Consider the following 16,758-nt stretch of genomic DNA (forward strand, 5'->3'; position numbering starts at 1 on the left):
AATGGACAGGGAAGAAACATTAAGAGATAAGATGATAGAGAAACGATGGCAGGCATTTAGGGAGATTTCAGAATCAAGGTATATTGCCTTGAGAAAGAGATGCTGGAAGTAGAATACCCTTTCTTTGGCTAGCTGTGGAAATTGAGTATGGTATCAAATTGAAAAACACAAAAGAGAGAAAAAGAGAAAGAAATGGATGGAGTGGATGAGCTCCGGCCGAAGTGTCCTACTCCACTGCCATCTTGGAAACCAGATATTTGCCCTACCTATCTTCGTATGGTCTGCGAATTTACTCCATGCTTTTGCTGTCATCTAACTCATTGATGTCAATTGAAAAAAGCTGAGCCCACAGCACAGACTCCTGCGGGACTCCACGCGTCACAACCCGCCAATCCGGCAATGATCCATTTATGCAGATTTTTTGTTTTATATTTGCGGAGTTATATTTGCTAGTTTCAAGTCAGATGAAACCTTTTCTGAATTTAGAGAATTTTGGAAAATTAACACCAAGGCATTCACTGCATCATTAGTCACCTCTTTTAAGACCCGAGGATAATGTCCATATGGATCCTGAAACTTGTCAGCCTGTAGCTCTATCAGTTTCATTAGTGCCACTTCACAAATGATTGTAATTTCACTAAATTCCTTTCTACCTTTCACCTCCTAATATACAGCTGTTACTGGAATTTTTTTGTATCTTTCGTCATGAAAACAGAAGCAGAATATTTCTTTTCATCTACCATCTCATTATCGGCTATTACTGTAGATCACCTCTCACTCTGGAGCACCAATGCTCTCTTTATTTACTCTTTGCGTTTTTGAAATATCTGTAGAAACTCTTGTTGTGCTTTTTCACATTTCCAGTTAGCTTTTACTTATACTCTTTATGTCTTCTTCTTGATTAACCTTTTTGTCATTTTCAGCCTTCCTCTATGTTCTAATCAGCCATTTGACTTGTCACTCATCTTTGTAGTTATATGCATTTTCCTTAAGTTTGATACTCTGCCTAACTTCTTTAGTTAACCATGAATAGTGAGTCCTCCCTTTAGAACTTCCCTTTATAGTAGGAATATACTTATTCTAAGTATTCTGAAGTGTCTCTTTAAATTGTCTTTCACTGTTTCTCTGTTGATCTATTTCCTAGTCTAGTATGCCAGTTCACTTCATCTAGCTCAGCTTTCTTGCCCACAACATTGTCCTTGTTGAAGTTAAAATGCTAGTGTTAGACCCAGTATTCTCGCTTTAAAACTGGATGTAAAATTCAATCATGTCATGGCCACTGCTACCTAGGGTTGCCTTAATTCCATGGTCATTAACTAATCCTGTCACATTACACTGTACAAAATCTAATATACCCTCTGGTCTGTTCCAGAACCTGTTGCTCTAAGAAACCACCTTGAATGTTGATGAATTCCTCATCCAGGCTACTATTATCAATCTGAAATTCCAGTTTTCCATTTTGTGTGTAGATTAAAGCCACCCATGATTATTATCATCCTTTCATCACAAGCACCTAGTATTTCTTCTTGTGTTTTTTTTTGTCCTAAACCTTAATGTTAAAGGTCCTGCAGGCTGCTTCCACGGTTGTCCTCCTACCTCTTATTTTCCTTATTTTCCTTATTTCTATCCAAACTAATTCTGCATCCTGATCTTCTGAAGCAAGGTCATCACTAACTATTGCATATATGTCATCTTTGATTAGCAATGCTGCCCGTCTATATTTGCCTAGCTTCCTATTCTTCTTGAAAGTCATCTATCCCTCAATATTCAGAACACAATCCTGGTCATCTTGCAGCCCCATCTAAGTAATGGCTATCAAATCATATTTACTGGAGGTCTGTGATCTGTGGTGTGCTACAAGGATCGGTGCTACATCCACTGCTTTTCGTCATTTATATAAATGATTTGGATGTAAACATAGGAGGTATGGTTAATAAGTTTACAGATGACACCAAAATTGGAGGTGTCGTGGACAGCGAAGAAGGTTACCTCGGATTATAACGGGACCTTGATCAAATGGGCCAAGGAGGGGAAGATGAAGTTTAATTTCGACAAATGTGAGGTGCTGCATGTTGGAAAAACAAATCAGGGCAGGAATTACACATTTAATGGTAAGATCCTGGGGAGTGTTGCTGCACAAAGAAACCTTGGAATGCAGGTTCATAGTTCCTTGAAAGTGGAGTCACAGGTAGATAGGACAGTGAAGAAGGCGCTTGGAATGCTTGCCTTTATTGGTCAGTGTGTTGAGTATAGGAGTTGGGAGGTCATGTTGCGACTGTACAAGACATTGGTTAGGCCACTTTTGGAATACTGCATACAATTCTTGTCTCCCTGCTATAGGAAGGATGTTGTGAAATTTGGAAGGGTTCAGAAAAGATTTACGAGGATGTTGCCGGGGTTGGAAGGTTTGAGCTGTGGGGAGAGGCTGAATAGACTGGGGCTATTTTCCCTGGAGTGTCAGAGGCTGAGGGGTGACTATATTGAGGTTTATAAAATCATGAGGGGCATGGATAAGGTAAATAGACAAGATCTTTTCCCAGGGGTGGGGGAGTCCAAAAGTAGAGGGCATAGGTTTAAGGTGAGAGGGGAAAGATATAAAAGGGACTTAAGGGACAACATTTTCATGCAGCGCATGGTCAGTGTATGGAATGAGCTGCCAGAGGAAGTGGTAGAGGCTTGTTCAATTACAACATTTAAAAGGCACTGGAAGGGTATATGAATAGGAAGGCTTTAGAGGGATAAGGGCCAAATGCTCGCAAATGGGACTAGATTAATTTTGGATATCAGGTCAGCATGGACAAGTTGGACTGAAGGGTCTGTTTGCGTGCTGTATATCGCTATGGCTCTATGACTTTGTTTACTTTCCCGTGATTGCAATGTATGCTTGGATATAGAGCCTTTACTTTTGCATTTTATTACCTTTGTAATATGATTGGTGCATTCTTATTGTGTTGCATCTCTTGAGGAAATAATTCGGTCAGAAATTTCGGTTTGAGATTTTCATAGGTTTTTACCCTTTGTTTTGACATCATTCACTTTATTTTTTAAAGCCAGAGGATGACCATGACGTTCAGGGTGAAGATGAAGCTCCAATCATTGATGCTGAAGCAGAAGAAGGAGATGCTGATGCAACAGAAGCTAAAAGGCGTGAAAAACAGGAGGAGGAGGTATAACAAGGCAAATTGTACCTGAATTATGAGGAGTGTGACTATTGGCATTAAGCTAAATGGACTCCTTGATTGCCTATACTGTGATTTAACTATCGTATAATTTTTAAACGGTTAATATACTGCAACAATGTTTACTTGCAATCCCTGAGGTCAGTATCTTTCAGTTCAATCTGAATATAATCATTGCACTGAGTTAAGGTAATTAGGTCAAATTGGTTTTCATTTCGTGGAATTGAGGTTTTTGAGATCTAAATTATTTTCAACATTCATGTTAAAATTCTGTCACCTTTCACTACCTGCCCCACACCAAATTTAAACAAAGGACTATGCTTTCATGGGATATGAGCATTGTTGGCTAGCTCAGAATTTATTGCACGTTCCTCATTGCCTTAGAGGTGGTCGTGACATGATATCTTCTTGAACTACTGCCATCCTTGGGTCGTAGGGAGTGCAGTTAGCGAGGATGTTCTGAGTTTTGACCCAGTGACAGTGAGGAAAAGCAATGTATGACAGAAGGGGTTGAGAAAGAGAGCGCCTTAGTGACTTGTTATAGTGCATATTGTTGATGGTACTCACTGCTACCACTGTCATTTGATAGTGAAGGGATTGACATTTGAACATGGATAAGGCTCCAGTTGAGGGGGCAACTGTGTCATGGATGGTGTCAAGCTTCTTTAGTGTTGTTAAAGTTGCACTCATCCAGGCAAGTGGGAAGTATTTGTCCCAATCCTAAATTGTGCCATGTTTGTGCTGGACAGACATTGGGAGACAAGAGGTGAGTTACTCTCTGCAAGAGTTCCTACCCTCCAACCTGCTCTTGTAATCATAGTATTTACATAGTTGACCCAGTCAGTTTCTGGTCCATGGTAAACCCCCAGGATGTTGCTAGTGGGGGATTTAGTGATGGCAATGCCATTGAATCTCAAGGGGTGGTGGTTAGACTCCCTCTTATTGAAGAAGTTCATGGTCTGGAACTTGTGTGGTGAAATGTTACTTGCCACTTGCCAGCTCAAGCCTGGGTATTGTCCAGGTCTTTCTGCATATGGATATGGGTTGCTTTGTTATCTGAGGATTCACGAACGGTGCTGAACATTGTGCACTCATTAGCAACCATCCCCACTTCAGACTTTATGATGAAGAGAAGGTCGTTGATGAAGCAGGTGGGCCTAGAACACTATCCTGAGGAACTCCTGTAGAGATGTCCTGGGTCTGAAGTGATTGGCCTCCAACATCCATAAGTGTCTTCTTTTGTGCCAGGTATGATTTCAAACAGTGGAGAGTTTTCTCCTTGGTTCCCATTGTCTCTGCTTTTGTTCAGAGTTCTTGATGCCACTTCTGGTGAAATGCTGCCTTAATGTCAAGGCCAGTCCCTTTCACATCACTAGAAGCAGTTTTATGTTCAGGGTAAAGCATGGAAAGTCTGTTCTTTTTTAACATTTCTTAGAGTTGTTTTTTTTTATTTTTCAGACAGATTTTGAAGTTCCATTCTTTGGGCACTGTCTCAATAAGGGAACATAGGTCTTGTTTGCAGACTGGAGAAGAAGGTTCGCCTCTTGAACAGTTAATTAGACAGAACCTCAAGAGTGGAAGCTCTTCCTGCCAAGTGATGTTGACCAAATAGAGACTAGTGGATATACTAAATTGCAGGTCCAGCAGTGAGTGCCATTACAATACCCAGGTGAGGTCTACCATCATTGGTGGATCCCATGCCACAGACAATTGATAGCCTGAGTGGGGTTGTGAGGTGAGGCTCATTGGCCATTGGTGTATTCAGCATGGGCAGGATCTCAGCCAGTACCATGACACTCTGTTGCCATCATGCTGGATTCCTTGATCAGGAACTGAGTGCCTTTGAACGAGGGACCACCACCCACCCCACTCTTGAACCCTGAAAGGAACCCCAACTACACTCCTCACATGGTCAGGCCATGCCTGCTGTTGGGTGAATACCAGGGCAGCAGCTTGATGAAGCCATTCAGTTGATGGCAGGGTGACAAGGCAGTTTATGAAACTTCCCACCACAAACTAAATCTGAGGGAGGCAGGAAACAGTGAGATCCACACCCAATGCCTCCAATTTCAGCTGGTTAAAAGCAACATGCACAGATGCAAGCTTGTACAAACAGGGAGGTTGCCACAAGGAGGAGGGCATTAAATTCCTCCCCGTGTATCTACATAATTTATGTATAACAAAGGTTCTTGAATCAGCTTTACAGATTGAGTTTTCATCGCACCTGGTGTTCTTAGTGTAAATTAAGTTGACTAGCTATGTTTTGAGTCAATAATCCTCTGCTGCTAAAGCTATGATCCGCCAATAAGTCAGCAACGAATTGTGGACAAAGATGAATATTCCGCTAGTCTGGGTGTTCACTTTTAAAATTAAGATCAAATTTGATCTGAACCAAAACTTCAATAAGGGCTTGATGAAATTCAAATGAAAAAGTAGGGTGACGGTTATAAACCAGAATCATTCCTGCTCTGTATGGCTCAGTAGCAATTAGGTGATGAACACTCCCACTGCTCCATGTGTATGAGCTAATAATTTCACTATTTTCCTATTTATGGTTGTATTTTAGATTGATTATGACAGCGCAGAAGAGGAGGCTGGAGATAGTGCAGATGAACCAGAAGAAAAAGAAGATGAAGATTTTTCACGTAGCGAGCAAAATGAAGTCACAGATCAAAACCTTTTGGAATATCCTTGTAATTTTACGAAGATCACCAAAGAAAAGAGGAGAAGAAAGCAGGCTGCCACAGAGACCATGGATGAGCTGAGAGTGAATGCAGTCATGAATTTACATTCTGCTGTTGAAGATTATAAATATGATGCAGCAGACAGTCTTTGGTGTGAGGTAAGATCAGAAGCTCCTACAGGAAAACGTAGTAGAGGTTTATAAAATCATGAGTAGCATGGATAGGATGAATAGCCAAGAACTTTTTCCCAGGGTAGGGGAGTCCAAAACTCGAGGGCATAGGTTTAAATGAGAGGTGAAAGCTATAAAAGGGACCTGAGGGGCAACTTTTTCACGCAGAGAGTGGTGCGTGTATAGAATGAGCTGCCAGAGGAAATGGTGGACGCTGGTACAATTTAAAGAGGATCTTGATGGGTACATGATTAGGAAGGGTTTAAAGGGATATGGGCCAAATGCTGTCAAATAGGACTAGATTAATTTAGGGTATCTGGTTGGCATGGACGAGTTGGACCACATGGTCTGTTTCTGTGCTGTACATTCTTTGACTCTATAGAAAATGCAAAAAATTAACTTGTTTTTTATAAAAATGGATTTCGTTCAAAGATTTTCTTTTGTATAGTCAGTCTTCAACCAATACAATAGCTATTGTTATGAGCGGTTGTGATAGATTGCGGATGGGAAAGGGTGGTGAAATCAAGATGAGTAGAATGGAAAATATTTCAACAATTACTGCAATGTACTGTCAATTATTACTGGTTTGGCATCTGCAATGGCACTGTATTTGTTCAGTAAAGCAACAATAAGTTGTGTTCATAGGCTGTTTAATAAAGCAAAACATCTTAAATCACTTCACAGCAGCATTGTTTAATAGATCCTGATACCAAGCCACATAAGGAATTGATAAAATAGATGGCCAGAACCTTGATCATAAAAGCTTATTATAAGAAACATCTTCCAGGAGGAAAGAGGAGTGGCAAGGTAGAGATATAGTGAGGGTATTCCAGAGTTTAGACATAACAAAAGTAGATTGACTAAAGCCTGGGATGCTCAGGACAACCAGATAGAGGTTGCCACAGGTATCTTGAAGGCTTTTCGGCTGCAGGAGATTGAGATAGGGAAGATGAAGGCTATAAAGAGGGATTTGAAAACAAGGATGATAATTTTAATATCAAGACTTTGCATGACTGGGATCCAATGTAGGGTCAGTGGCCAAACAAGTGATAGTGGAACAGGACGTTAGGGCATGGGCAGCAGAGTTTTGGATAACCTCATGATTATGGAGGGTGGTAGCTGGAAGGCCAGCAGGAGTACAATGGAACACTCAGGTATAGAAATAACCAGGATTTCTGGAGCAGAGTCAGGTGATGTTACGATGGTGGAAATAGGCCATCTTGGTAATGGTATGATCAGAAGCTCAGATTGTGAACAGTTTGATTCAGCTTCAGCCAGTTACAGCAATGGAATTCACAGCTAGAGAATGGAGTTTGTGGTGGAAACTAAGGTCAGTATTTTGGTCTTCCCAATACTTACTTGGAGGAGCTTTCTGCTCATCCAGTACTCGTTTATTGGACAAACAGTCCAATTTAGATAGTGAGCTTACAATTTATTGGTAGCAGCAAGTTAACATACATCTTCCATGATTTGATTCCCATTAGGACTTCAGACATCTGTGAATTTGTGAACATTCTTGCTGCTGACTATTGAGTGCCCAGTTACAGATGTGGAAGTGCTGCAACAGCATTTTTAAATCCATGAAACATTGACTACTTTAGTCAAAATTGACAGTAGAAAATAATGGAACAAACTATTCTCAAACTGTCTTGCCATTCAACTTTGTCAAATTTTTTTTATGACTAAAGGGTTTCTTGAAGTTAAGTTTGCACTTTGTTGCTGAAGTGGATTGTGTAGCTGGCAACCCCTGAAGGCTTGCTGTGCAGTGGATTAGGGCACCTGGCTGCTAGACTTTCCCAGCTTTGACACTCCATTCCCATTCCCAAAAGCAACCCTCTAACACCTAAGACATGGGTAATTTGTATAAAGGAGGGAAGTGCTCATTTTATTTGAGCTCTCCCCGGGTCTCAACCCTAATGATTCAGAGATTTCAGTGTGGTACCTTATTGCTCTTTTGAGTGAGATGGGCAGGGAATCGTGCTTAAAAATTGTAGACTTTTACCTTTCACAAAGAAGCCATTTTCCAGCAACCACTTTGTTCACGGCAATTCATTGCCACTGGGTGTAGAATTTTCAGCCCCACATCTGTAATGGCAGCAGCAGGCAGAATTGGTATGATTCCTGGTGGCTCATGTCACCCTAACCTTGTCATTTGACTGATGCATTGATGAAAGAATGTCCCTTTTTAGGCCAAATAAAAATGCAGAGACGTGGTTCTACGTATGATTTTTCCCTGCAGTTGATATTGGAAACACTTCTGGACTTTGCTGCCTTCCTTGGCTTTCTCTCACACCTTCTCAAATGATCAGGTTAAAATCAGAATCCATGCCAGAAGACAACAGAATCAAGGCAAGCAAGTCCATGATCCATTGGAAGTCCTTGCTCTGATTTCTGCTCAGCGGTTTTGGTTAACATGGTCCTTAAAGGAGTGACGTTAGAGTGTGCAGACCACAAGACTCCACAATCTGCTACCCAGTAACAGTGTCTTTAATAGATCTCCATTATCCAATAGCTACAACCATGTTTCAGCTTGCAAACCTAGATATCATTATCATCTGTGGTTCTTATAATCCAATTCTTTTTGAATTTTGTTGGGTTGGAGTTATGAAAATTGTTCTTGACTCATTGGTGGAGAACTCTTACCAAGATCTGTTAGTATCTATGTCTTGGGGAAACATGAGTGGAAACATGACTTTTAATCATAGAACCCCTACAGTGTGGAAACAGGCCCTTTGGCCCAACAAGTCCACACCGTCCTTTGGAGCATCCCACCCAGACCCATCCCCCTATAACGCACCTAATCTACACATCCCTGAACACTTTGAACGTTATATGTGACCTGTGAGGCTTCATACACCCATATGTCCCACAAAGGGAAAACACAGCATTATTAAACATGTTAATGCAATATCCATGATTGCATTTAAAGTTAGTTTAAAATTGAATTTTAATAAAATTAATAGGCAGGAAGAAAATTTAGTCTTTTTATGTATGTGAACAACTGCTTTTGGGCCAGTAATATTTGTGTCAATGCTAACTCTGAATTAGTAATTAAAAGATGCTCTTCTTTTGTTGAAACATTCAATTAAATTAAATTCCAATAATTAAGTATTTGTCCTGCAGGTTAACATGAAGCTTCCCGTTATGAAAGTGCACTTTGACCTGTCCTCGTTGGTGATGTCAATAGCACAAAACGCAGTTGTCTATGAAACTAGAGGAATCACCCGTTGCCTCTTAAATGAAACAACCAACAGAAGAGGAGAGAAGGAATCGGTTTTGAACACAGAGGGAGTAAATTTCACTGAAATGTTCAAATATGGTGATGTAAGTGCAATGTCTTGTCTGGCACTATTGTAACTTGGAAAGGGACAGGTAAAACTGGTTCAGGTGTAGCTGCATTTGAACTTAAGAATTGTTAGTAAGTATTACAAAATGATAACCTACCTTTCTTCTTCAACCCTGCTGTCCTACTACTACTAGCAATTTGAAATCCGCCAGTATCTCTAGCTCCTGATTTAAGCTTGTAACTCTGTTTTGCTGTATGCTCATACCTAGGATAAGGCGGCTGCCATTGATCAACTTCAGGCAGATAGCAATGCCTGGAAGTTAACTTTGCAAGAAACCTTTATTAGAGCAGGATATTTCAACCATTCTCTTAACATCTGAATGGCATTTCTTGGGGATGGTGCTAAACATTATTGAGGTTTTTAAATTGGTTTGATTTTGCCATTTTTAATATAAAGTGTTATAATACTAGACTAAAACAAAACGCTGAAAAACAAACCAGAAAAATAGTCACTTGGTAGTACATAACATGCAAATTGCTGAAAAAAGTCACTGTTTTTTTCAAGAGAGATAGTAGGAATTGCCGATGCTGGAGTCTGAGATAACAAGGTGTCGAGCTGGATGAACACAGAAGGCCAGGCAGCATCAGAGGAGCAGGAAAGCTGATGTTTCGGGTCTGGACCCTTCTTCAGAAATGGGGGAATGGAAGGGGACTCTGAAATAAACAGAGAGAGGTAGAGGCGATGATGGAAAGTGGATAGGGGAGCAGATAGGTGGAGAGAAGACGGACAGGTCGAGGAGGCGGGGATGGAGCCAGTAAAGGTGAGTGTACGTAGGGAGTTGGGATGGGGGTTGGTCATTTAGGAGGGAGGGGTGGGTAGGTGGGAGGGAAGACGGACAGGTCAAGGAGGTGGGGATGAGGTCAGGGGTGGGGAGATTTTGAAGCTTGTGAAGTCCACATTGAAACCATTGGGCTGCAGGGTTCCCAAGTGGAATATGAGGTGCTGTTCCTCCAGCCTTCGGGTGGCATCATTGTGGCACTGGAGGAGGCCGAGGATGGACATGTCTCCCAAGGAGTGGGAGGCGGAGTTGAAGTGGTTTGCGACTGGGAGGTGTAGTCGTTTGTCACGAATTGAGCTTTTCTTCAAGCTTTTCATCTTGCACTCGTCAGGATGTTTCACATGAATGCAAATTCAGGGGGAAAATCAACATGCATACTGCATAGTGGAGATTGCTGATTGATTGGCAAGTGGACTCTGCAGAGTTATTGTCATGGAGAATCCTCCCATTAATGCCCATTGACAATTAACAGCCAGGCTTTGTTGAATTTAACTCAGGTTATCTCTTGATGAGGGCAGTGTTCTGTGAAATGAAAGTGAATGGCTATCACCTGTTTTGCTAGTTGAAACGTGTTTCTTTCTGCAAAGAGTAGGACCCCCTGTGTTCAAATATTTTGTTTTCAGTACATGCAAGTGCACCAAATTGTGAGCCCAGCTGATTATGGTTACACCTCTAACAATCAGATTTCACTTGTCAACCAATCAACGCTCTCCTCTTATGCAGTTTATAGTTAGTTTTCCTAAGAATTTCTATTCTTCAAGAAGAAATGCTTCAACAAAATGTGTTTGTTTTAATAACAAACCCTCCAGAAAAACAATTGATTTCTGCCCAGTTCCTGATGAAAGTTGGTCGCTGTTAACTCACGTTTTAAAAAAAACGTCAGAACTAGGAGCAAGAGTAGGCAATTCAGCCCTTCAGACCTGCTCACCATTTAACATGATCATGGCTGATCACCTTAAGACCATAAATATAGGAGCAGAATTAGGCCATTTTGTCCATTGAGTCTGCTCCACATTCAATTGTGACTGATATGTTTCTCAACCCCATTGTTCTCCCTTCTCCCCGTAACCTTTGATCCCCTTACTAATCAAGAAAATGTCCACCTCTGGCTTAAATACACTCAATGACTTGGCCTCCACAGCCTTCTGTGGCAATGAGTTCCACAGATTCACCACCCTCTGGCTGAAGGAGTTCCTCCTCATCTCAGGATGTGCCCTCAGGTCCTAGTCCGTCTGACTAGTGGAAACAGCTTCTCCACATCCATTCTATTTCAGGCCTTGTCTCTACCTCAACTCCACTTCCCCACCTTCCCCCAGTAACCCTTTGACCCATTACTTATTAAAAAAAAATCTGTCAGTCTCCTCCTCAAAGAACTCTAGCGAATTAATCAAGCATGATATAACCTTCATTAAGCCGTGCTATGCATTGTGTTTCCAAATGGACTATCCTATTTCCTTTATAATGGATTCCAACAATTTCCTAATGACAAATATTACACTAACTGGTTGGTTTTTGCCTCTCTCCCTTTTTGAACAAAGGGGTTACATTAGCATTTTTCCAATCCGCTGGAACTTCTCCAGAATCCAGGGAATTTTGGAATATTATCATCAACGCATCCACTGGCTACAGAGAACAATGTCTACTCACCTTACTGTAATATCCACAATTATGATTAAGTTTCTCCTTTCTTCCCCCACTTGAATGGCACTCTCAGCCGCAGAGCTATGGTCAGTTTGTTCATCCTCCCTACAGACCCTGCTCTCAACCACACAAAGCAAGAATCTTGAATCTGTTGGACATGGACTGAGAATCCTACAGTGCTACCTTCTGGACCCTTCTAGCTGCCTAATTTGTAGTCACACCTTCCTGTCCCTGATCATTGACCAAATTCGAGGTAATTAATCTAAGGGAGTGTGACTGCCTCCTGAAAGACAGTGACCAGGTAATTCCCTTTCCCTGATATGTAGCACCATTCAAAGCTTAGATACCAGCTTGTCATCTCTGAGCTTCTGCGCTTCTGAGCCTCTACAACTGACGGACTAGGCAGAGATTGTGCTAAAATGAGCCTGGACATAGCTGCTAATCGCCTTGGTGCAATTGATGCAACAAGCAATGTGGTTTGCACCTTTGTCAGTTATTTATCCTTTCTTATACATGCATGCTGACTCTGTCACAGTGTGGTCTTTCTTAGGCCAAAAATGTATTAGCATTCATGTGGTGGGAGGTAAATGTAGAAACGAACCGTATCAAAAAAAAAGTTGGATGCATACTTGTTTTTTCAAAGGTCACATTGGGCTGAGTGACCTATTTTTGTGCTGTAGGCATCCATGATCTTATAATAAAGCTGGAAGAAGTGTTATCTTTCCATAGCCTGACATGGAAATAATTGAATAGCTTTAACAAAGAGCAACCACATTAGGATGAATAGGACATTTGTACGCTGGATCACCCTTTCACAGTTCAGAAACTATTTCAATGACTAATTGTAATAGCCCTCTCTGATAACGTAATGTGTTATACAGTGCTGTGGCCTTTTCAGAGAAATGGCTTTTTGTTTTTTGCTTTCTAATTTTTAATATATCCCCAGTGACTGAATGAACTCACGGTTGAGAACTGTAATGTTCTCGTGTTTTTTTTCCTGGTTCTTGCTTTGACATTCTCCCAAAGCACCAGAGTTGTTCAATTCTGTAATGCTAATAGATTGTCATTATTTTCAGAAAAGTATAGTTTTGTTTTTGTGTCCTATTACAATATCTTTGTTAGTAACCACATGGAGAAAGATTGCAGAATGCTGCAGTGCAGAAGAATCTACACATGAGCACCCTCCTCCTCGCGTTGTCAACAATTTTGATTTTCCAGCCCTCTTCAGTTCTGAGAGTTATACTGGACTCTTTGAGCGGATGACGAGGGTGCTCATGGTAACAGCAACATACAGTAGATGTAGACATGTTAAAAGGTCAGCTCTTCTGAGAACTAACCCATGCAGTCAAAACATGTGAGGGGGATGTCATCAAAGTGGAGAGCAGTTCTCATGATCGGAAGTGGTTAAACTCAGTGTTGAGTCAAAGAGCCGGTGCACCAAACCACTAACTCTGTTACTCCACAGATGCAGCCAGGCGTACTGAGATTCTCCAGAATTTGTTGATTTTATTTTCTAATCTTTTGCGGTTCATTAACAAGGATGTGTAGATTCTTCTGCACGGCAGCATTCTGCAGGCTTTCTCCATGTAGTTACTAACAAAGATATTGTAATAGGACACAATAAAACTATATTTTTCTGAAAATAATGACAATTTATCAAATTTACACAGCTGGAGCACTTTAGCAGGCCTTGAACAGAAATGTTAGCATGAGAGCAAGATGGTGTATTGAAATGGCAAGCAACTGGAAGTTTGGGGTCATTCTCACACACAGTGTGGCAGTCTCCAGTCTGTATTTAACCTTGCCAGTGTAGAGGAAGCTGAATTCAGAGCAGCAAATACAGTAGACAAGAAGTACAAGTAAATGTCTACTTCAACAAGGAGCTGTGTTTGAAGCGTTTGGCAGTGAGGAGGTAAAGGGGTAAGTGTTACGCCTTTTGTGATTGCATGGGAAGGTGCCATGAGGGGTTGAGGATATCATAGGAGTGAAGGAGGAGTTGACTGTGGTATCACAGAGGGATGCTGACAAGGGAAAGGAGGAGGAAATGTGTTTTCTTGTGGCATCCCACTGGAGGTTGCAGAGGATGATCCTTTGAATGTAGAGGCTGGTGAGGTGAAAAGTGAAGACAAAGAGACTTGTATCATTTTTGTGCGGGGGGCGCAGAATTACTGGAATAAGGTCATATACAGCTGAGGGTGCTGTCAACAATGTTGGGGTGGGGAATGGGATTCCTTATTTAAGGTGAAAAGAAGACATGTCGAAAGCACCCCTGTGGATAGTTACATCATTGAAACAGGTGCTATGGAGAGTCAAGAAACTGGGTAAATGGATTGAAGTTTTTACAGGAAGCATTTTGTGAGGAAACGTAGTCAAGGCAACTGTGAGATTGGTGGGTTTGTAATGGATATTGATGAGCATCCTATCCTCCAGAAATGGCAATGGAGAAGTCAAGGAAAGGGAGGGAAGAGATGAACCAGGTGAAGGTGAGACAAAGATTGAAATTGGAAGTAAAACTGATTAATTTTTCCAGTTCTGAATGGGAACAAAAAGCAGCCCCAGTAATGTCACCAATATACTGGTGAAAGTTCTGGGTGGGGGCCCAAGTAGGCTTGGAATAAGGAATGTTTGCCATACCTGCAAAGAGATGGGCACAACTGGGACTCATGCATGTTCATGGAGAAAGTGAGACGAGAAAAAGAAATTGATCAAAGTGAGGACAAATTCAGTCAGATAAAAAAGGAAGGATGGTGATGAATGGAACTGTTCAGGCCCATTTTCAGGGAAAAAGAGTGGAGCCTTCAATCCATGCTGATGGGATGCAGGTATAGAGAGATTTCATGTCCATAGTGAAAAGGAGATGACTGGGTCAGGGAAATGGAAATTGTGGAACTGAGGTAAACCTTTAGAGGAATCATGAATGTGAGTGGACAGAGACTCTACAAGGTGGGGAAATATGGTTAGGATAGGAGGAAATAAGTTCAGCTTGTTCCTTCCCAACTGAAACAATAGGTATGCCTCAGCAGTCCTTTTTTGTGGACTTTGGGAAGAAGGTAGACGTGAGGGGTTGGGGGTCTAATAGGTGGGAAGCTGTGATGGGAAGTCTCCAAAGGAAATGAGGTCAGTGACAGTCCTGGAAACACAACTTGATGCTCAGTGATGGGGTCATGGTCCAGAGGAAGATAGGAGGAGGTGTTTGCAGTTGATGCTGAGCCTCTATAAGGTGGAGATCGACATGCCATATGACAACAATACCACCCTTTTTGTTGGTTTGATAACAAAGTCAGGGTTAGACCTAAAAGAAGGGAGTGAGGCAAGTTCGGAGAGAAGCAATTTAGAATAGGTGAAGAGAACAGAGAAATTAATGCAGGTAATATCATGTTAACTGTTCTTGCTGAAGAGATCAAATGCACATATGAAGGCAAGGAGCAGTCCAGGTGAAAGGTGGAGAGGCCTTCTAACCCTAGAAGTGGGCACAGAGGTGAAGGCGATAGAAGAAGAGTGCAATGTCATGCCATGCCCAAAATTTATTGAGACAAGGGTGTAAAGGATAAAACAGAGTTCTTAGCTAACCACTAATTGTTTAGCAGAAGAGAATGGAAGGTCAGTGAGTATGGTGAATACTCGACAAGACTGGGATTTAAAGAAGGAATGGAATTGGAGGGAAAGAGATGGAGGAAGAATCCAGAGGGGCTGTTGAAGTGACCTAGCAAGACGTAGAGAAACTAGAAACAATAAATGTGGCTTTTCCAGTCTCACCTACTTCCGATATACAAAACATAGCCAAATAAATTTAGTTTAACATTTTGACAGAGTGTGACCTCACTACAAGTCTCCCCCATCCCCCTTCATCTGACAGGCCTTTGAATCCTGTGAAATCTTATGTATGTGTAAATAAGGATGGCAGATTAAAAAGGACAAAGCGTGATCATTTAATAGTTGGTTGTATCATGGTGAGAATAAATTGAATTTCAGGTTTCTGGGCTGTCAGTCATGTTCTCTGACTCCTTTTGTTTCCCTCCATTTAGACTTTGGACCTCAATCGCTTGTATTCAAATGACATCCATGCCTTTGCCAACACATACGGTATTGAAGCTGCTCTAAGAGTCATAGAGAAAGAAATAAAAGATGTTTTTTCTGTATATGGTAAGCCTACTTTTTCTCCACTATTATGGCCCAGTGATGATAAAGGAATGGCAATACATTTTCCAAGTCAGGATGGTGTGTGACCTATAGATTGTGGTGTCACCATGCACTTGATGCCATTATTTTTCCAGGTGATAGAGGTTGTGGGTTTTAGAAGGTGATGTTGGTGAGTTGCTGCAATTCCCAATGTAGATGGTATAAACTGCTGCCATTGCGTACCAGTGATGGGGTGAATTGAATACTCAAGATAATGAATGTATGCTTGTCAAGTGGGCAGCTTTGTCCTAGAGTGGGTCTTTGCCAACTATTGATGAAACTGTTCACTGGTTTGTTCGTTTGGGATAATGCTGCAGTTCTATTCATGTGTTATAAAAATGTGTCTGTAACAGTAAAATTGATGTACAAAACTATTGTTTTGTTGAACAGAATTCAGTACTGTTGAATGCCATCCATGTATGATGTTTACCAAAAAGATATTAGATGAAATTATGTCACCCTGAACTTAAAATATCCTGACAAATGGCCATCACTTCTTGACAAAGCAATGAAACAGCTATTTAGCCCTTCTCGTCTATGCTGCTGTTTTGGTGGATCATGGTGATGCTGCTTTCGGCATAATTTGCCTTTGTTCCAAATCCCATACCTGGCAAAAAAGATACTGGAGTTATAGAATCGTACAGCACAGAAGAGGTCCTTTGTCTCAATAAGTCTGTGCCGATCTACCTACACTAATCCCACTTTTCAGCACTTGGCCCATAGCCTTGCTTCTTATAACATTTCAAGTGCTCATCAACATACTTTTTAAAGGTTGAGGTT

At 41.3% G+C, this 16,758-nt stretch overlaps 2 protein-coding genes across 2 annotated transcripts in view; one reads left to right on the forward strand and one right to left on the reverse strand.

Moving 5' to 3' along the window:
• ptcd3 (pentatricopeptide repeat domain 3) overlaps positions 1-16,758 on the reverse strand; it is a 292,712-nt gene that overhangs the window by 122,855 nt on the left and 153,099 nt on the right. The gene's annotated exons all lie outside the window — the stretch shown is intronic.
• The window catches only part of polr1a (RNA polymerase I subunit A), a 129,308-nt gene that overhangs the window by 85,102 nt on the left and 27,448 nt on the right, over positions 1-16,758 (forward strand). The window contains exons 23-26 of the mRNA XM_048603059.1: positions 3,055-3,167; positions 5,746-6,021; positions 9,157-9,357; positions 15,825-15,942. Coding sequence (XP_048459016.1) covers positions 3,055-3,167; positions 5,746-6,021; positions 9,157-9,357; positions 15,825-15,942 — 708 coding nt within the window. The remainder of the gene's footprint in view (positions 1-3,054; positions 3,168-5,745; positions 6,022-9,156; positions 9,358-15,824; positions 15,943-16,758) is intronic.

The sequence above is a fragment of the Rhincodon typus genome, chromosome 1 (genome assembly GCF_021869965.1).
Source record: "Rhincodon typus isolate 14 chromosome 1, sRhiTyp1.1, whole genome shotgun sequence".
Classification (NCBI taxonomy): Eukaryota; Metazoa; Chordata; class Chondrichthyes; order Orectolobiformes; family Rhincodontidae; genus Rhincodon; species Rhincodon typus.